The sequence below is a fragment of the Macrobrachium nipponense genome, chromosome 1, assembly GCF_015104395.2.
Source record: "Macrobrachium nipponense isolate FS-2020 chromosome 1, ASM1510439v2, whole genome shotgun sequence".
Lineage (NCBI taxonomy): Eukaryota > Metazoa > Arthropoda > Malacostraca > Decapoda > Palaemonidae > Macrobrachium > Macrobrachium nipponense.
Genome location: NC_087200.1, coordinates 203,204,104 through 203,225,283, shown reverse-complemented (window position 1 = coordinate 203,225,283; position 21,180 = coordinate 203,204,104). Strand labels below are relative to the sequence as shown.

The 21,180-nt window shown below is 41.9% G+C and overlaps 1 protein-coding gene across 1 annotated transcript in view; it reads left to right on the top strand.

Moving 5' to 3' along the window:
- Positions 1 to 21,180, top strand: part of LOC135219066 (uncharacterized) — a 155,253-nt gene that overhangs the window by 114,988 nt on the left and 19,085 nt on the right. The window contains exons 3-5 of the mRNA XM_064255496.1: positions 9,269 to 9,509; positions 9,676 to 9,797; positions 14,385 to 14,498. Coding sequence (XP_064111566.1) covers positions 9,269 to 9,509; positions 9,676 to 9,797; positions 14,385 to 14,498 — 477 coding nt within the window. The remainder of the gene's footprint in view (positions 1 to 9,268; positions 9,510 to 9,675; positions 9,798 to 14,384; positions 14,499 to 21,180) is intronic.

The following is a 21,180-nucleotide window of genomic DNA, read 5'->3' as shown; positions in this document are numbered from 1 at the left end:
ATTAGCTTACAATTGCAGTTTTCGACCATATCTGACGAGTTAAAGTTGACCGAATGTTGAGTTTTTTTATATATATATTTTTTATATGCAATTATTTCGGAAATAAGAAAAGCTACAACCTTCAAATATTTTTTGTTTTATTCTACATAAAATTGCGCACATTTTCATATATAAAACTCTATGAAACGGAGCAAATATTCCGAGAATGGTACGTACGCATTTCGGAGATTTGTGGCGGAGAATCCGCGCGCGGAGGGAAGGAAATATTTTTTTTTAAATTCACCATAAATCTAAATATTTTGCTAGAGGCTTCGAATTTGTTTCAAGATGAAGATAAATGACTGAATATTACTAGACTGTAAGAGTTTTAGCTTAAAATTGCGTTTTTCGACCATTTTGGTAGAGTCAAAGTTGACCGAATGTGGTTTTTTTCTATTTATCATGATTTATATGCAAATATTTTAATAATGAGAAAAGCTACAACCTTCAATTATTTTTTGTTGTATTCTACATAAAATTGCGCACATTTTCATATATAAAACTTTATGTAACGGGTAATTTAAAATGGTGCAAACATTACCACAATCGCACGTATGATTTTTTCGGAAGAGTTACTGCGTGGACGTAAAGAAAATTTTATTTTTTTCATAAATTCACCATAAATCGAAATATTGTGCTAGAGACTTCCAATTTGTTGCAAAATGAAGGTAAGTGCTTGAATATTACTAGAATATAAGCGTTTTAGCTTACAATTGTGTTTTTCGACCATTTTGGTAGAGTCAAAATTTGACCGAAGGTTGAAATTCTGGCAATTATCGTTATTTATATGAAAATATCTCAAAACTGATAAAAGCTACAACCATGGGTTGTTTTTAGTTGTATTGTGCATGAAATTGCGCACATTTCCTTATATAAAACTTTTTATAACGGCTAATTGTAAAATGGTGCAAACATTACCACAATCGCATGTATGATTTTTTTCGGAAGAGTTACCGCACGGACGTAAGGAAAAAGTTTTTTTTATAAATTCACCATAAATCGAAATATTGTGCTAGAGACTTCCAATTAGTTGCAAAATTAAGGTAAATGATTGAATATTACTAAAATATAAGAGTTTTAGCTTACAATTGCATTTTTCGACCATTTCGGTAGAGTCAAAGTTGACCGAAGGTTGAAATTTTGGCAATTATCGTTATTTATATGAAAATATCTCAAAACTGATAAAAGCTACAATCATGAGTATTTTTTTGTTGTATTTTAAATGAAATTGCACACATTTTCATATATAATACTTCATGTAACGGCTAATTTACAATGGTACAAAAATTATGTCAAAGTGACGAAATAATTTCCGAGATGTGTCACATATATACTTTTTAGTGCGGCAAGAAAGAAATTCGCGCTGCATAACGATTGTAAAACAAAACAACACCTTGATCCGTGAACTCCCAGCATCCTCCAAGGCGCGTGATTCAAAAGTTTTAGGCTGGTAGGCCTATAAGTATTTTTCCGCGAATTTTAAAAAAAACTTTTGTAAGTCAACGTAAAATACGTCCAGTCTGCACACGGGAGACAAAAAATGTCGACGTAAAATACGTCTAGACGGCGTAAGAGGGTTAATTCAGGAGTGACAGAGTGTACTATTTTCACAGCATTTGTATATCATGCAGTATATTATAAAGAATTACTTTTGATGCTAGAAAGGTAAAAAGAGGTAAACAAAATGTAGATGCATGCAACATACAAAATTTAGTATATTTACCATGCAGTGAAAGTTATGAACTTCGAGAGCAGTTGCATGAACAGCATCTGATATTGAAAGTTCATAAAGCAAACAATTCACATTGTTATATATTAAAGAAGTACATACTAAACATTTCCTTTATTTTCTACTGCAAGAGGAAATATAGAAAATGGGATTTTATCACAGAATAAGTTAAATCAGAAAGTTAGAAATAAGTAGGAGTATTTAGTATTTTTTTCCATGCTTTGAAAGTTAGAGGAAAACAAAATGTAGAATGCATGCAACTACAAAATTTAGTATATTTACCATGCAGTGAAAGTTATGAACTTCGAGAGCAGTTGCATGAACAGCATCTGATATTGAAAGTTCATAAAGTAAACAATGCACATTGTTATATATTAAAAAAGTACATACTAAACATTTCCTTTATTTTCTACTGCAAGAGGAAATATAGAAAATGGGATTTTATCACAGAATAAGTTAAATCAGAAAGTTAGAAATAAGTAGGAGTATTTAGTATTTTTTTCCATGCTTTGAAAGTTATGAATTTGGAGAGAATTTTGTAGCACCAGCTTCTGACATCGGTGCTTATAAAGTAAACAATTTTGTAGCACCAGTTTCTATTGACAAAAATACATAAATATACTAAACTTTTACTATGAGGAGAGGACATATAGAAAATGGAAATTCATCGTGGAAAACGTTAAATCGGGAAGATAGAAATGAGTAGGAGTATTTTATGAGTATGAATGAGTATTGTTCATACACGAACAAACCTTCGGTCTTAACAATTGGATAATTTCTAGTGCCTAGCTGGATCCGGTTAAAAAACAGATGAAAGCAAGGAATCTTGTGATATCTGGCAACACATGCGTAGATTGGGTGAAGAGTGATCAAGGGCCACTCACCTACACCATCGCGTCAGTCTTTTCTTTAACCGCCTGGGCGAGAGTCGTGGTTAACCTCTCTTGGCCTTTACCCGGTTCATTGCCCGTTTCGATTGTGTTTAGTGTTTGTGTGTGTGTGTGGGGCTGATATTATGGCTTCTTCTGCTCCTTCTTGGCCTCATCAATGTGTGTCTGCCCCGGAATTCCAGGTTTTCATGTTCTCTTTTTTTGGCTTTGGTGTGGCGACTGATCCCCACATCACGTGTAGCAGGTGCCGTTTTAATTTTTGTACTATAACGAATCCTTGCACGGAATGCCGGGCATGGCCTAAAGAGCAGTGGAAGTCGTTTTATAGCAAGAGAGAACATCAGAGGGTTTCGACTCTTCCTTCATGGGAAGGTTTTTCGCCTCTTCCCGATGCTTCATCTCTTGCAGTATTCACCCCCCAAAGTAGCGTTGTTCCTGTGTCTCCTTCCTTTTCTTCCACTGATTTGTCACTGGAAGTATCGGGAGGCCACCAGGCTGATGTTTGTAATGTTGCCCATCCTTCTTCAGGAGTTAATGTGCTTTTCCGAGAATGGGAAGCTTTTTCATCATTCTCATTTATTCCAGAGTCGGAGGCGTCCAGATAGAAGGCGATTTGGAAGACACTCGGGCTACGGGGTCCTCCGTCCTTGGAGGGGTTGCTAGCGCACTTTATGGAGGCTTGCTACCCCCCTCCTCAGGTTGGCCAGGCCATCCCCCCTCCTCCCGGCCTCGTCTTCGTGGGTAGCCGAGGTCAGCCATCTTGTATTGCTCTGTCAGTGTCTGCTGCCGCTTCTTTGAGTCTGAGGGAAGCCATGGCGTCAGCCCCGTTGATGATATCACGGGATCAGTCGTTGTGTATTCCTCTGCCAGTGGCATCTGATTCCTCTTCACATCAAGGGGAAGCCGTGATGTCATCACCACTTGTGATGTCACTCCCAGTCGTCTCCTCTGCACTGCCTCTCTCAGTCATGATGTTATCCCTGCCGCCCAGTTCGCTACACCTCCCTTCCATGTCATTGGAGCCTTCTCTTGCAGATCAGTCTGAGTTTATATGCCAGGCAGTGCTTAAGAGGTTGGGCTCTGTTTTGGATAATAAGTTGGCTACCTTGTCAGTTGGGAGGACTGGAAGGAAATGTGTTGCTTCGTCCCTGCCTCCTGCGAAGAGATCACATAAGAAGCCAGTGCTGTCTTCCTCTCCCTCTTCCCCCTCTACGCCACGTCGGCGTATCAAGCATTGGAAGGCTAAGGACTTTGCTTCTTCTTCACCTACAAGGGAGGAACAACGCGGACGTATTCTCAAGAGTGTTGGTGTTTCGGAGAGTGTTAGTGTATCTTCCCTTGTGCAATCTGCAGTGGCTGCTTCGTCCTCTGCATCGAATCGCGGGGGTGTTGCATCCTCCCCCGTCCGTGCACATTCCGAGCGTGTTGCAACCTCCCCCATCCTTTCACATCGTAAGCATGTTGCAACCTCCCTTGTCTGTGCACATGATGCAAGTGCTCCTTCTTCTCCAAGGCCTATTCGTCGGCGTAAGGATCTCAAGGCGCCTGTCAAGAGGTCGAAGGTGGTGAGCGCAGAGTTGGTGCAGCAGGAGTGTTTGCCTACCCCTCTCACTGGTGCTTCCAAGAGTTCAACTCTGGGGGATTCTCCTTCGATCTCAAGTGTTCGGGATTTCTCTCCAACTCACGTTTGTACATCTGCCACACCCATGACCATTCACGGACATTTTAATAAGTCATCTGTTGGAGGAGTATGTAGTGATGTTCCTAGTGTTATAGTAGTGGGTTTATCTTGGGAGCCGACTCGTGGACCCAGCCCAGACAGGTTAGTTTCGGGCTGTTTGACTGCTGATCCTTCCATTAATTTTAATGGGGAAGGTGCCTTAGAGGAGCCTACACATCCTTCTCATCATCGGTCTCCGTTGCCGGAGCAGGAGGAGGGAGACACGAAGAGTTTTTGTCTTCCTTTTTGGAAGTTGTTGAACTCATTCGTGGGTTTTGGAAAGTAGGACTCAGGCTTGGTTGTCTTACACTCCTTCTTGCTTGGAAGCCTTGGTGGGAGCTACCTAGGATCCCAAATCATCTCTTCAGCTTCCTTTGTCAGGGTATGTCCAGTCGGGACGGTTTGCTTCGCTCTAGGGGCTATGCCAAGCTACTATCCCCGCCTCTCACGAGACATAGGAAGTACTATGCTACGAACTCTGCATTTTTGATGTTGCGCCATCTAACCCAGATGTCATTCGCGTGAAGCCAGGATTGACTTTGGAGCAGGTGAGGTTGGTGGCTCTATCCTTGTCTCCGCAAGATGCCTCAGCATTGGAATCTACGGCAGCCTCCATGTTGCAGACGGTTTCTTAGCTGGACTTCTGGTCTGTGGTCATTGCCAAGATAGCTTCTGACAGGTCCCCAGAAGGGTTGGTGAGTGCATCCTCACTTGCCAGTCTGTTGCAGTCCAGAGGCAAGGCGTCTTCATATATGGCTCACCTCAGTGTTAATTTATGGGCTAACCTTCTTCTGATTAGAAGTAACACAGCTTTGTCTAGGATGGAGAGATCAGTTGACATGGAGTCCTTGCTGTCATTGAGAAACAGAGATCTGTTGGAGTCCCAGTTTTTGTTTCCTTGGACAGAATTTGAGAATGTGATAGACCAGCGCCGGGCTGACACCAAAGACAGACTGGTGCACCAGGCCGTGTCTAAGTCAGAGTCTCATTCTTGGAGACGTCCGGCTCCTCCTCCTCCCCCTGACTAGCACCAGTCAAGGAGATCGTCACCTGGTAGGCCATTGAGGAATTCAAGTTCGGCAGGGCCTTCCCGTTTTTTGACTCAGCCTAGGTCAGAGGATCAACGCCCCTTTCGCTCTCGTTCCTTTAAGCCAAGAAGGGGCCCAAGGGGCAGAGGTAAAGGTGGCCATCAGTAGGTAAGGCACCCCGCGTTCGTTGTTGGCAGCTGTGAGGGAAGACGACTTCATGCTGTTGATAGACTTAAGGGACGCATACTTCAAAATCCCTGTTCATCCAATGTCCAGAAAGTTCCTTCGCTTCTCTCTTGGGGACAAGGTCTTCGAGTTCAAAGTCTTGTGCTTCGGGCTGACAACAGCCCCTCAAGTGTTGACAAGGGGTCTTCTCTCTTGTGTCAAGTTGGGCCTCTCGTGTCAAGTTGGGCCCATGCTCAGGGGATCCATTTGCTGAGGTACCTTGACGATTGGTTGGTCTTGGCAGTTTCCAGGGAAAAGCTGTTGCAGGATAGAGATAGTCTACTTCAGTTCTGTCTGAAACTGGGCATTGTAGTCAACCAGGAAAAGTCGAACCTCGTACCCAGTCAAAGGATTCTCTACCTGGGCATGGTCATCGATACGACAGTGGCAAAAGTTTTCCCATCGGATCAGAGATTGGAGATGTTGCGGGTGGTGGCGCGCGACTTCCTGTCGGAACCACATCAGTCAGCTCATCAGTGGCAGGTTCTTCTGGGAGTGTTGTCTTCCCTGGAGAAGCTGGTCTCTCATGGGCGTCTTCATCTTCGGTCTCTGCAATGGAGACTGGAAGAATTCTGATCTCCGGCGGGGGACTCACCCCTGTTAATGGTTCCTCTGTCTCTGGAAGTGAGAGAAGACCTTCGTTGGTGGTTAGACAACCAGAAACTTTCGAAGGGTGTCCCTCTACGTTCTCTTCCACCGGCCTTCCTTCTGTTCTCAGACGTCTCCCTTGCAGGGTGGGGGGTTCATTTAGGCGGCCTCATCTCTTCAGGCGTTTGGAGTTTGGAGGACAAGCAGCAACATATCAACCTTTTGGAGTTGAGGGCAGCTTTACTGGGTCTGAAGGAGTCTCGGGAGAAGGTAGAAGGTCATTCTTTCATTCTTATGTCGGACAACACCACGGTGGTAGCCTATGTGAACAAACAGGGAGGCCTGGTTTCTCGTCAACTTCACGCCTTGACCGTTGAGGTTCACCAGTGGGCAGTCAGCAATTCGGTAGAGCTCTCAGCCAGGTATCCCAGGCAAACGGAATGTGGTCACAGACAAACTTAGTCGTCAAGATCAGATCCTAGGCACGGAGTGGTCCCTTCATCAAGTGGTGACAGACAAGCTTTTCCAGGTTTGGGGGAGACCCATGCTGGACCTTTTTGCAACTCGCTTTAACAGGAAGCTGGAGAAATTCTGTTCGATGGTCCCAGATCCTTTAGCATTGGTAGAGGATGCATTCCAACATTCCTGGGACAACCTGGAGGTGTATGCCTTCCCTCCGTTTTGTTTGATCCGTCAAGTTGTGAACAGGCTAATGAGTTCACAGGCGGAATGGTTCCCAAATCTGCTGTTGTTGCTGTCAGAGGTTCCGAGGGAGATTCCCCCTTGGCAACATCTCCTGTGTCAGCCCAATGCAGAAAGGTTCCACCAGTCAGTAGAATCCCTGTCTCTTCACAGTTGGAGGCTGTCAAGTATCTCCTCCGAGCGAGAGGCTTTACTCAGAGAACAGCAGGGCATATGTCCAGCAGTCTCAGGAAGTTGATCTCCGCGGTTTACCAAGGCAAATGGCGATTTACTGTGATTGGTGCCATAAACGGGGTTTTTCTCCAGTCGCAACCTCTATTCAGTGAATAGCAGACTTTTTAACCTTTCTCAGAGGCAAGAAACATTTGTCCGTTTCTGCCATTAGAGGCTACAGGGCGGCCCTGAGTTTGGTGTTACACCTTAAAGGTATCGACATCTCCTCTTCCTGGGAACTTTCCTTGCTAGTTAAGGGGTTTGAGCAGTCGAGTTCTCCTAGAGAGCTTAAGCCTCTGACGTGGGATGTTTCCTTGGTTCTCAAGAGCTTCACTAAGAGTCTATATGAGCCCTTGCATCACTCATCTGACAGGAACTTGACGCTCAAGACAGTTTTCCTTCTGGTCTTGGCATCTTCCAAGAGGGTAGGAGAGCTCCACGGTCTGAGCTATGAGGTGAAGCACACCAGGGGTTGGGGGTCGATGTCCTTCGAATTTGTCCCAGAATTCTTGGCCAAGACTCAAAATCCTGCTGTGTATGAGGACAGGTTCACTTCGTTTTCCATTCCATCACTGAATGACTTTGTGGGACTCTGCACATTAGACCAGGCTGCCGCTGACCTTTTGTTAGCACAGGCCGTATAAAGAAAGAGGTGTCTTAAGAATACTATCTCTTTTTGGATACGGGAAGCCATCAGACAGGCATACTTGACTTTTGATGATTCCACCACCATGTCTGTGCAGGCTTGAGCACATGACGTTAGGGGTATTGGCCCTTCTCTGGCTTTCAAAAAGAACTTGGCTGCACATAGAGTGCTGAGTGCTGGTACTTGGTTATGACAGTCCACGTTCTCCTCTTTCTATCTTAAGGATGTTGCCCACAGATCTGTGGACACGTTTTCCCTGGGTCCTGTGGTGGCTGCCCAACAGGTTGTGTAACTCATAGTTGCCCTTAACAGGGCACTTTTTTTTTATCTTACCTAAGATGATTGTGTGGATGAGAGAATGAGTGAGTTGGCTGGTCTCCTTCTTTCTCTTGTACCTTTCCTTCTTCCTTTGGGCGGCTTAAGGAATAGACACTTCATTCGCTGGACTGGTCTGATACAGTTGAGTAAGGTAGTCCTACTGGTAGTGTGGTCGCTTGATATACAAAAATACAAACCCTCTATTCGGTAGCATATGCTCCACTCCTTGGCAAGGAGGAGTTGGGAGTAGTACAAACCCTAGTGTATTGGTTTGCTATTGGATAGTCAAAGTTTCTCTTTGGTTCCCTATATATAATGGTTCTCCCATTTATCATTGTACGTCACTCAGGGTCTGAGTGGTTAGATATCAATTTATCTAGCTTCTCAACTGGCTTTAGTCCCTCTCCAGAAGTAATTTCTTCTGGAAGCTGGACTGGTGGGTAGGCCCCCAGCTGGTTTAGGATGTCTGGTACCTCCCTCTCAAAGTATGAGTCTATCCTATTGTTAAGACTGAAGGTTTGTTTGCGTATGAACAAATGACAAATTTTCTAAGACAATTTGTATTTTTCATAGCTACAAACCTGAGGTCTTAACATTATACTGCCCGCCTCTAGCCGCCCCTCTGTGTGTTAAGACATCCTGAGTTGGGAAAGACTGAACCGGTGGCGTAGGTGAGTGGCGGTTGACCACTCTTCACCCGATCTACGCATGCGTTGCCAGATATCACAAGATTCCTTGCTTTCATCTGTTTTTTAACTGGATCTAGCTAGGCACTAGAAATTATCCTATTGTTAAGACCTCAGGTTTGTAGTTATGAAAAATACAAATTGTCTTAGAAAATTTGTCATTTCTTGCGTTAAGAAGAATACATAGTTGTTAATCACGAGAATACTTGGGATAATCAGGGAAGGAGTTAAATGAACGGATTCTTCCTCGTGCTCTTCTGTTATTTGCTAAATTTCTTACTACTACCAGAATAGGCATGCTGAGCAAATTTTGTACTTGTGACCCTGTTTTTTTGTATCTATGAATGTTCATTACTTGAATGTTTGTAAGTGGGGTGAAGACTGTATATGTTTTTGATATTTGTAAAGAATGTAATTATTTTTCCAGGACCTCAATTTGTCAGGTAATTCTCATGTTCTCTCATATTTTTTACTGAATTTTCAGGTCATTGATGAGATATATCGGGTTCTGAGAGTAGTTCAGAATAATAAAACATTACCAAGATCCCATGAAATCCTAACAGAATTAAGGGACATATCCAGCATGGCAATGGAGCACTTTGAAGAGAAAATCATTAAGACTCTCAAACCTGCATCCATACCATCCCCGTCCAGAAGTTTTACACTGACGTCAACAATGCCTTTATCATCGCTCACTTCTGAATTGACTTCATTTGCTGGAAACTGTAAGCATTATCTTGTGTTAATGAAAAATTGCTATGCTGATTGCAACATTGAATTTGTAGTGTCACATTTAGAGTGTTATTTACTGTTAATGGCAGCTTGATTTCTTAAATATTTCATAAGTGTAAGTTATGACTAAGAGGTTTAATTTTCATTTTTTGTTTGCAGCTCCATCAAGTTCATCTGGAAATTCGCTGAGCAAACCACATCTTACACCACAGTATCTTATGGCCTCAAACAAGAGTGTTGTTAGTGGTCTAAAGAAAGACATCTCCGATTTAAAGTCAAAGGTAAAGATTTATTTAGTTTCCTAAACCCTTCCCTAACCTGTAATGCTTACTTGTCCTTCCCTTACTGATTCCTTTATGTCCTTCATCATCCTCTTTAGCACCTCATTCTGCTGCCTTAACTGCCTATATTCTACTTCTGCTTTCCTTAGCTGACCCTAGACCCTGTAGTGTTATTTAGTTATGGCTCCATACACAAAACTTAGAAAATCATCCCATACTGTAGTTATTTTTCCACCAGTTTTTGTGTATTTTGGTGTGGTTTCAGGTTCACAACATTAAATACCTCAGGTATTTAAATGCAAATTAACTCAAAGTGACACCTGCTGAAAGGTGGATGATCAGATATTTTTTTTTCTTATATACTTTTGTAATATACTTTTGTTCAAGAGGCTAACCCTGCTGAAGTCCATATTTGTCTTTGAAATGTTTCCTACCCATTTTCTATGATTGGTATAATTCATCTCTGTTCAGTGACATCACAATACGATTTTGTTTACATGTAGCTGGATAGAACTTGTCCTATAAACAATACTGATATCTGGATTTTCCTTGCTATTATTACTGAGAATACTAAATATATAATTAATTACAGTGTTGTGAATATGTAGAGACAAACAAAATTAAAAATAACCTTAAAATGGCTTATATGAGGCCAGGCCAACTAGGAAAAGCTTCAAGCTGAAGCTAGACAAAGATCATCCAGTGGAAATTCCGCTAAAAAACAGTCGTCAGCTGTTCATAAATCTCCTTTCATGGCAGATGCCGTGAATATTTCTGGTGCCAAATAAGAGGAACTAGTAAAACTTCCAGATTATGATGCTAGAGCTGGTTAATTTAACCAGTGTCTTCAAATATACTGACAAAACTTCAGCAAAAAACTTTCTTGACTTTAGGTCTCTTTTTCTAAAGAGTAAAGTTTTACAAATTCAAATTTCTATGGTTCCATTGATTTTGAACGTAGAGGCATAATTCTTTTTGTTATTTGTTTCTGAATGGTTCTAGTTTTTTCTTTGGCTTATTTAAATCAATGTTTGGATTACACAATTTTTAAAATGAATTTTCAGTATTTAATTTTCAATTTTTTATGTCTAGTAAGAGTACTGTTGGTGTATAAAGTGACCTTTTAACCTTGAAAAATCTCCCCCAAAAAGGGGGTCATCTTATACGCCAAGTATAAAAAGTAAACCATAAATCCTGTTGAGGTTTTCAATGATAGGCTAATCCCTGAAGTGTCGATAACTGTGTCAATAGTTAACTACCGTCACAACTATCGACACTGTAAACAAAACATCTGTAATAATGGTCAAATCCTTAGGTAATTCAAGTGAATCACTAGAGACTCGACTATTGATACTGTAAATAAAACAACTGTAATTACCATGGATAATTACCATAATTAGACATTAGAATGAGTGAGCTCTCACTGTGTTACACGTGTACGATCTCTATCCGTAATTCTAGAAACAGAAAAGCTCTATAATCCTAAATATTTTCTGTAGAAAATGATAATTGACAAAAGTTAAACCAATTACAGAATGTAAACATTGTCATCGTACGCCATTTGTATTTGACTATTATTTACATTTTCAAAATCTCAGCTGATTGGGTACTATCAATATTTTCATTGCCATTAGCAGTTAAAAGAGAAGTAGTAATTAGATTAGGAGATACTTTTTCTTGTAAATTAACAAAGTTGGGTTTAAAATGTGCACAATACTTGATTGTATAAGCATTAAGTGTGCTTTTGCCAGTTCGGGACAACTTTTGCCTGTGCCGTTATTCATTTCATTCAGGCTCCGCTGTAACCTGCAGCTTCAATTACTGCTGTTCTTTCTTCAGATCTCCGTTGCTTGAAGAATGATATATTTTATTTTTACTTTTGGAAGCCGACATTGAGAATCGGTAGGTTTTATCAATTAGAGATGCTGTTGCTCTGGTTAGGTTGTTACACTGACAGATATCCATTAGCAAAAGTCAAATAATAGTTGTGTATTGAGAATAATGATAATTTTAATAAAACTTTTTTTTACAGTATCTAATCATATTGCATGTATTATTTATTACTATATTATCATATTCTAATATGAACAGAGTGATCTACCATTTGCATTCTGGTTTTGTTTACTTTTCTTGAAATACCAGCTGGTTTCATTTTGCCGACATCATCACTCTTTAGTTGCCAAATGGAACTTAATTCAGAGATAATTTTCTTTCGTAAATTATCAAAGCTGCGTTGAAAAATTGCACCAGCTTTATTTACAAACGTAGTAAATTGAATGAAGTGCACGTGTCTTTTTGCAGTTTCAGATGGTGCTTACAGTTTGTTCATTATTTGTAGTTTCCAGTCATCCTTGACTTAAGAACCCTTGTTGTTTACTAAAGGCCAATATTTCCTTGGTATTACTTTATAATCAAACTAGTGTTTGTGATATTGAAAGTTCCCCAGTTATCCTTAATATGATGTTGTTCATATGCAAACAAACCTTCGGTCTTAACAATAGGATAGTTTTTAGCGCCTAGCTGGATCCAGTTAAATCGCAGATGAAAGCAAGGAATCTTGTCAGATCTGGCAATGCGTGCGTATATCGGGTGAAGAGTGGTCAAGGAAAACGCATCTGCGCCACCGCGTCAGTCTTTTCTTAACCGCCTGGGCGAGAGTTGTGGTTGACCTCTCTCGGCCTTTACCCGGTTCATTGCCCGTTTCAATTGTGCTTAAGTGTGTGTGTGTGTGTGTGTGCTTTTATTATGGCTTCTTCTGCTCCTTCTTGGCCTAATCAACATGTGTGCCCCGGAATTCCAGGTTTTCCTTGTTCTCGTTTTTTGGCTTCTGCTGCGACTGACCCCCACATCACTCGTAGTAGGTGTCGCTCTAATGTTTGTATGATAACGAATCCTTGCACAGAATGCCATGCATGGCCTAAAGAGGGACTGCTATCTGTTCATATTCCTTAGGTTTTTTTTGGCTAAGAATGAGTCCCCCTCTAACCCATGGCCTCGTTCTTTGTCTATTAAGAGCATGACGGAAATTCTGGGATCTGATGATGTGAAATGTGTCCAGTGAGATCTTTAAAATACTACTTGCATAGAACTAAGGACATTCGCAGCAATTCTTGCAGTCGGTGGTGCACTGTCAAGAACCCATCTAGACCTTTGTATAAGAATACTCTAGCGTTCTTTCTAAGAGACGTGTTCTGTAAGGCGCACTCATCAGTTCCAGAATACACGTTCCCTCTATATTAAGTGAAAGCTCATGAGATTAGAGCAGTGGCCACTTCTCTGGCTTTTAAAAGAAATCTGTTCATATCACCAATTTTAAATTCTACATTTCGGAAATGTAAATCTGTGTTTGCGTCTCATTATCTGCGAGATATAAGGTGTTTGTGCTTTTTGGGAAGCCTGGAGGTAGAAAGTACCCATTTTGGATATAGGTAACAAGTCTTTCCCAAGTGAATTGTTGGTACTGAGCCCTGGGGAGGGGCAGTTTATCTATCCTTTGTTATCCATCGGGAATATTTTTTGCCACAAAGGTCTCATTAAAGTAGTAGGCGCTTACTGGCTATACCGCCACGCCTCTACATGATAAGATGGATGACAACCAGAGGCAGTTCATTCCTGCATCAACTCTCTTCAGGTAAGGAAACAACAAACATTTTTATAGAATGTTGGCAAGTTTTTTCTATCCTTTTTCTAGTTACAGTGTTAATATTTTGAGGTAGAAATATCCATGCATCCCACCATCCCTCAATGTGGGAATCAACTATATAGTTACTGGTCAAGTCCCATAATTAAAAATGATACTTTTATAATAAAATAGTTTTAATTATACTTACCAGTAATTATATAATCGGAGCCCACCCTCCGTCCCCTAGTATGGTTTTTCTTTTTCAAGGGCATAAAACAAACTGAGCTCTTTGCCAAGTGGTTCCTCTCTTTCCCCAAAAGTAGGTGGGGTCATTATTACTTAGCCAAAACAGAACAGAAAATTAGTTTTATCCGCGAATTTCGGAATTTAACTGCTGGGTGATTGAAACTCTTAGCTATATAATTACTGGGTAAGTATAATTAAAACTATTTAATCATAAAAATGTCAAAGAAATATAATTTATTCTTACATCAAATTTCAATATCTGAAAGGGCCTTGCATGTATTATATGGTACTATTTTTCTTATCTTTTTCCATTCTGTTTGCTTGTATGTTTGTTAGCTGCTTATACAAATTGCTACATGTATAATTTAATACAAGAGTATGACAAAAGTTAGACCATGTTATGAACAAGATATCAGATTTTGGGGAAGATGAATTGTATCATTTTGGGATTGATTTTGTAGCTTTGGCAGAGGTTTTGCAGTCTCTTAATACTCTTGATTTGTATGGGGCAAGAAATTGAGTTAGTTGTGAGTAGGCTTCCTGAAAAAATTGCAATACACCAGTTGTTTTTTCTTTCTTCATATAAATCTTAACTGTAATCCGTATGTTAATTTTTATTTTCTTTAAGTATTAAACTTGTTTCAGGTCAGAACTTGACTACAGTACCTGATAAGTTTCTTAATGTGTTAGCTGTAATCATTCTCCTCTTTCTTTTTCAGATTCATGATTTACGGCGGAAAGTAAGTGAACAGGAACGTGTTGCCTTGGAACAGAACCGCATCTTGTCAGAACAAACAACCAAGTTAATCAGTCAAGAGGCAAAGCAAAATGAGGTATGTCAAATTAATATTATACTTTTTTGTTATTAAGTTTACTAAGAACCTAGAATAGCTAAACAAATTTCAGAATAGCTAAACAAATTTAAAAATTTTCATATGTAAAACAAACATGTTTGCTTTTCATCTTCATTGGGATGACTGTGAATTGGTTCCAAGCCTCAGAACATCACCAGTAATGATGTAAAAAGTAGAATACAGCTGCATCTTAATGCCGTTCCTGAAAAGTAATGAAATCCAATAAGTAACAAAGATTTATGTAAAGCCTGCATGATACTATGGAGCCAACCCACAAGCTTATAGTGTATACATATTCTGTATAAAATAATCAGTAACATATCCTAACCAGTACTTTGTAATTATTATTCAGAATATTAATTTACTCATTCAATTTGAGATATTCCGGCAAAATATGTTCATTACCATGATGTACAGTATTGCCTAACAAATGTGTAGCTGATTGTGTGTAGTTCTAGCTACATTCTTACAAGATATGTAAAATACACAGCACTCATACAGTACTATTAATAAAAGATTATGTTGTGTCTATATTAACGTAAGATAGGAAAAACTGCATTTATTGTGCCCTCCCCCCCCTGTGTTATCAGTAGTTTTTATGTATGCAACTTACCAAATAGTTACATAGCTATAGTTTCTAAAACCTTCGGCAGCTAAAATTTTTGAAATTCGCGGAAGCGCTAGTTTGTTTTGGTCAGGTGATACCCCCGCCCACTATCGGGGGAGTGAGGAACCAACACCATCCGAAAATCAGTTGTTTCTGCCGGCTGGTACTGCCAACACAGTTTCAGTAGCAGCGGAATTTTTGGAATTCTTTGCCTAGGAATTGAAATAGTTTTAAATATTTTTGCACCGAAATTCACTAGTTTTCAATTGGTCTACGTAATGTCAGACACTAATTCATCTGGGATTAGGTATTGTAGTAAAGGCTGCAATACCAAGATCGCTAAAGCTGGTAATGATCCACTTTCAGTTTGCACAGGTTGTAGGGGACAGACTTTTACACCAGATCAAACTTGTGGGGAGCATATTAATTGGGATCAAAGAACTTGGAAGATCTTGACTAGTTACATGAACAAGTTAGAGAGAGATAAAAAGAGAAAAGAGGCTTCTAGAGCTAAAGCAAAAAGCTTAATTAGTCAGGAATTGTCTAATGATAATTTGTCTCTTTCTGAACCTTCCCCTCCACCTGTCATTCCCAGTCATAATCTTGGCTCTCTCACACCCGTACCCGATGCTGTAGCCAATTTAGAAGCAAGTCAATCAGAAATTTTTTATCATGCTCCAAGCAATGGAGAAATTAGGAGCGTCTGTGAAAACCATAATGGACAGGTGGTTGTTTGGCCCACTGATTCTCCTAGGAAAAGGTCCCTGTCAAACTCCCCAGAACCTGGGAGGAGGCATACTGGTAGCCCAAGGGAGGTTAGTGGGGTCTGCCCACGAGCAGTCGCCCCCTCAGGCGATTCTGTTGACAAATCCCAGATCGCAACAGAGCGCCATTGGAAAGGCATCTCTAAAGGAGTACCGCTGTCGTCTAGTGCCTCCAGCTCCGGGGAGTCCTCTCCCAGGCGCCAGTGGCGATCCCATGATGAGTCCCGTCCATTGAAAAGGAGGGCTCGTAAGTTGTCTCCGTCTCCAGTCCCCTGTAAAAAAGGCTAGCCTTTTACGGAAAGAACAGCCTTCGTGTAATTTTTGGGACTCTCCAGAGAGATTCTCTCAGGATACAGCAGGAGAGGGACGTCGTAGTGAGAGGATCTCATCCTCAAAGTCGAAGTCATCATCAAGAAAGTCTTCCTCTAGTAGACGTTCAGAGGTGAAGAGTACGAGGAAGAGTAGACTTCCGGAGATGTCTTCAGCACCGGTCCGCACCTGTAATACTGAAGGACAGGTAAGACTGCCATCAGTCCCTCCTGTAATTCCCGAGACTCCTGGGAGACATCTTCAACGTTTGGAGCATGAGAACCTGCCGACTCCCGAGCGCCCATCGGTGCCACAGTTTGCCCGCTCGCCAGATCAGTCTTTGGCACCCGGAACTTCCGCAGTGACGCTAAAACAACCTTTAGCTCCCGAGCGTCCATTGGCACCCAGGAATACAGTTGCAACCAAGCGTCCACTAGCTCCCGAGCACCCACTAGCGCCCGAGAATCCACGAGCACCTGAGCGTCCAAGAGGGCTCGAGCGCCCACTAGTGCCCGAGTATCTACAGGTATATATGCAACCAAGTGCACAGAGGGACCAGTCTGAAGCATACCAACAGGACTTCAGGTGATGGCTGCCCCCAATCCTTCTCTGTCAGCCATCCAGAATAAGTTAGACAGCATTTTGGGCTTTATTCAATCTGCAGTGCCCCTATCCAACCTGTAGAGACCTTATCACCTATTTCTTCAGTTGAAGAAGAAGAGTAAGGAGAAGAGGAGGATAAAGAGTCTTCTCTCACTGCCTACAAAGCCTTGCTTTTTTACTTTGTAGACAATTTTTCAGATTCATTCTTGCTAGTAACCCCCACGTCTCCAGTGTCTTCTTACATGAGGGACAACTAGGAAGACTCCAGGAAATTACCGAAACTAGTACTGTCCTTTTCGGCTCAAAAAGCGTTAAAGGAAATTAACCTTTGGCTTGAGGATAAGAGGGATCAAGGCAAGGTCAACTTCTGCTTCCCTCCTCGTCTTTCAACTAGGAGACACCTGTGTTACGAAACCGGAGAAGCTCTCTCTTTGGGTGTGTGTGCCTCCGCCCAGGGAGACTTCTCCTCGCTTATTGACTCGGCGAGAAGATCGGCCTTCAACTCGGCCAAGATAATGTTTACGGCGTCAGAATTAGACCACCTCATTAAGAATATCTTTAAAGGTATTCGAAGTTTTTAGTTTCCTGGATTGGACAGTAGGAGCCTTGGGACGTAAACTGAAGAGCTATTTAATGTTGAGTGAGGAAGCTTTTCCAGACATTTCGAGAGTGATTTCCTGTTTAGATAAGGGGATTAGAGACAGTTCCGCGGAACTAGCCTCTCTCTTCATGTTAGGTATCCTAAAGAAGAGAGAACTGTGGTGTTCTTTTACATCCAAAGGAGTATCGCGTACCCAAAAGTCTGCCTTGTTGTATTCGCCCTTGGATAAGAAGCACCTGTTTCCAGAAGAGACAGTAATGCTAGTTGCCTCCGAATTGCAGAAGAAAGCAACACAGGATCTTCTCTCGCAATCCACTAAACGGACTAGAGAAAATATCCCTAGTGTACGCCCCTCGCCAGCCAGCCAAGGACAACCCTTTCGGGGCAGGGGATTCGGTAGATATCTCCCAAGATCAAGGGGCAGAACACGTTTCACCCTTAAATCTATTAAAAAATCCTCGACCAACCCCTCAACCAAGAAGTAGTGTATCAGTCCTTCGTGCGCCAGTAGGAGCGAGGCTCCATCAGCTTTGGGAAGAATGGGAAGCAAGTGGGGCAGAACCTTGGATCGTAAAGGTTTTAAGAGAAGTATATGGTATTCTTTTCAAGAGAAAGCCACCGTTATCAGGCTCTCCGATAGCTTTGACAGCTTACTCAGAAAATTCAAAGAAGTTCATCGCCCTTTCGGAAGAGGTTTTGTCTCTCTTGCAAAAGAAAGCAATAGAGTTAGTAGAGGAGCCACTAACACCAGGGTTTTACAATCGTCTGTTCGTTGTCCCCAAGTCATCGGGGGGATGGAGATCCAGTATTGGACGTAAGCACTCTGAACCTTTATGTGCAAAAGACAAAGTTCAAGATGGAGACGAATCAGTCTGTCCTTTCATCAATCCATCAAGGGGATTGGATGATCTCCATCGATATGGAGGACGCATATTTTCACATCCCAATACACCAAAACTCAAAGAGGTTTCTGCGTTTTGTCTTCAGGGACAAAATATACCAGTTCAGAGCGCTGTGTTTCGGGCTTTCAACCACACCACAAGTGTTCACCCGAGTGCTAGCTCCCATTGCGAAATGGTTACATCTAGTCGGGATAAGGATATCCCTTTACTTGGACGATTGGCTTCTCTGGTCACAAACAAAGAAGAGGTGCATGGAGGACCTTCAGAAAACCTTGACTTTAGCTCAGGATCTAGGACTGTTAATAAACAGACGAAAGTTGAAGTTACTCCCCAGTCAGGAATTAGTCTATTTGGGGATGAGGATCAACTCAGTGAGTTTTCGGGCTTTTCCATCCCCACAAAGAATCGAGTCGTGCCTACAGAAGGTAGAGAAATTTCTAGTTCTCCAGGAATGCTCTGCAAAGGAATGGATGAGTCTTTTGGGCACTCTATCCTCAATAGAACAGTTCGTGACACTAGGGAGACTGCATATATGAGGAACCTACAGTTCTTCCTCAGAGTGAATTGGAACAGAAAGAAGTTTCTGGACTCTTTTGTGTTCCCTATCACACAGGAAATAAAGGACGACCTGCAATGGTGGAAGTTAAGAGACAGACTTGCGGAAGGGAGATCCCTCCTCCCGCAGAGCCCCAACCTAGTGTTCTTTTCAGACGCATCAGATCAAGGCTGGGGAGCGATTCTGGGGGAAGAAGTGTCAGGCGTTTGGAATGCAGAACAAAAACAGTGGCATATAAATTGGAAGGAACTGACCGCCATCCGCGGGATTGCTGAAGTTCGCGGACGAAGTTCACAACAAAGTAGTGGCGATACAATCGGACATCACGACAGCTTTCTCCTACATAAAGAAACAAGGAGGGACACACTCGTTTTCTCTTTGCGAGATGGCAAGGAGCCTGCTGGTATGGGCGAATTGGAATCAAACCACATTAATTCCGAGGTTCGTTCAGGGGAAACTCAATGTTCTCGCGGACGAACTGAGCCTCAGGAGGCAAGTACTTCACACGGAATGGATAATGAACCCAGTGGTATGCCTCGAATTGTGGAAACTGGGGGATGCCTATGATAGATCTGTTTGCCACAGCAAGAAACCATCGTCTCCCCTTTTACTGTTCACCAGCCCCGGACCCGAAAGCATGGTTGACAGATGTGATGCTTTTGGACTGGTCGAACAAAGACTTGTACGCTTTTCCTCCATTCAAGATGGTGAGAGAAGTCATCGACAAATTCGGAACGCATCACAACATTTCAATGACTCTCATTGCTCCATTCTGGCCAGCGCAGGAATGGTTTCCAGATCTTTTAGATTTTCTAGTGGATTGGCCAAGGTTACTTCCTCAGAGAACAGATCTACTCAGACAACCCCACTTCAGGAGGTTCCATCAAGGACTATCCACTCTGCTCTAACCGCTTACAGACTGTCCAACAATTCGTACGAGCGAAGGGGTTTTCAAGACAAGTGGCGAGAGTTATTGCACAGTGCAGAAGGGAATCTTCAAGTAAAGTCTGTCAGGCAAAGTGGGCTGTGTTTAGAGCCTGGTGTAAAGAGCATAATGTTTCGTCTTCTAAAACAACTATCACAGAAATAGCAGATTTTCCTTTATATTTGAGAACAGATAGAAATCTATCTACCGCGACTATCAAAGGCTATAAGGCGATGTTGGGATCTGTTTTCAAGCACAGAGGATTGGAAGTGTCGTCGAATAGAGATCTTGCAGATCTCATGAAGTCCTTCGATATAGAAAAACCCAAAGGTTCGAAGATATTATCTTGGAACCTCGATGTAGTACTTAAGTGCTTGTTGGAAACTCTGTGTGAGCCGTTGCACAGAGCATCGTTGAGAGATTTGGCGAGAAAGACCTTATTCCTAGTAGCCCTGTCTACAGCTAAAAGAGTGAGTGAAATAAATGCCATGGACAAGAGAATAGGCTTTGCACAGGGTAATGCAGTTTGCTCATTAACCATGGGGTTTTTGGCAAAAAACGAGATCCCGTCCAAACCGTGGCCTCGTTCGTTCAGTATCAAAAACCTCACGGACTCGGTAGGACCGGAAGAAGAAGAGAGGTTACTCTGCCCGGTCAGAGCTCTGAAATGTTATTTACAATGGACAGAGAAAGTTAGGGGCCTGTTCGATCGTTTATGGTGTTCGGTAAGGAATCCGCGTGCCGAGTCTAAAAAAACGCCCTGGCATTCTTCTTACGTAGCGTGATTATAGATGCTCATTCACAAGTGAAAGAAACCGACCTTAATAAACTTGAAGTGAAAGCTCATGAGGTAAGAGCAGGGGCAACCTCTCTCTCGTTTAAACACAATCTCTCTTTAGACTCGATTATTCAAGCAACGTATTGGAAATGTAAATCAGTGTTCGCCTCGCATTACTTGAGTGATATTGAAACAGTATATGGAAATTGCAGTACCCTGAGTCGTATTTAGCGGCGGCCACATTATTGGGTAAGGGTGTGTAGGAAGTCATTGATTATATATTGTATACGTAATTGTTATTGGTATTTTATGCATTGTTAAAATATGGTGGGTGTCCTATATATGGACAGCATATGGTTGATTCTAGAAGGTGTCTGTTGATGTATTTAAGTTGTGTTGTGACGTCATAGACAAGATGGCGGCGGGGTCGGGTGGATGTAAACCGTAACACGGTGCAGTAGAAAGCACGTGCTGATGGTGTGTGGTTGGTAGGGGAGAGCTCTCTGTCTGGTAGGAGTTTTTGGGTCGTAAGTCTTGTTGTGCTGTTGTTCTAAGGTGATTTCTGGAGTATACTGGAGTTGGAGAAAGCGTACAGGTGGGTAGATTAATCATTTGT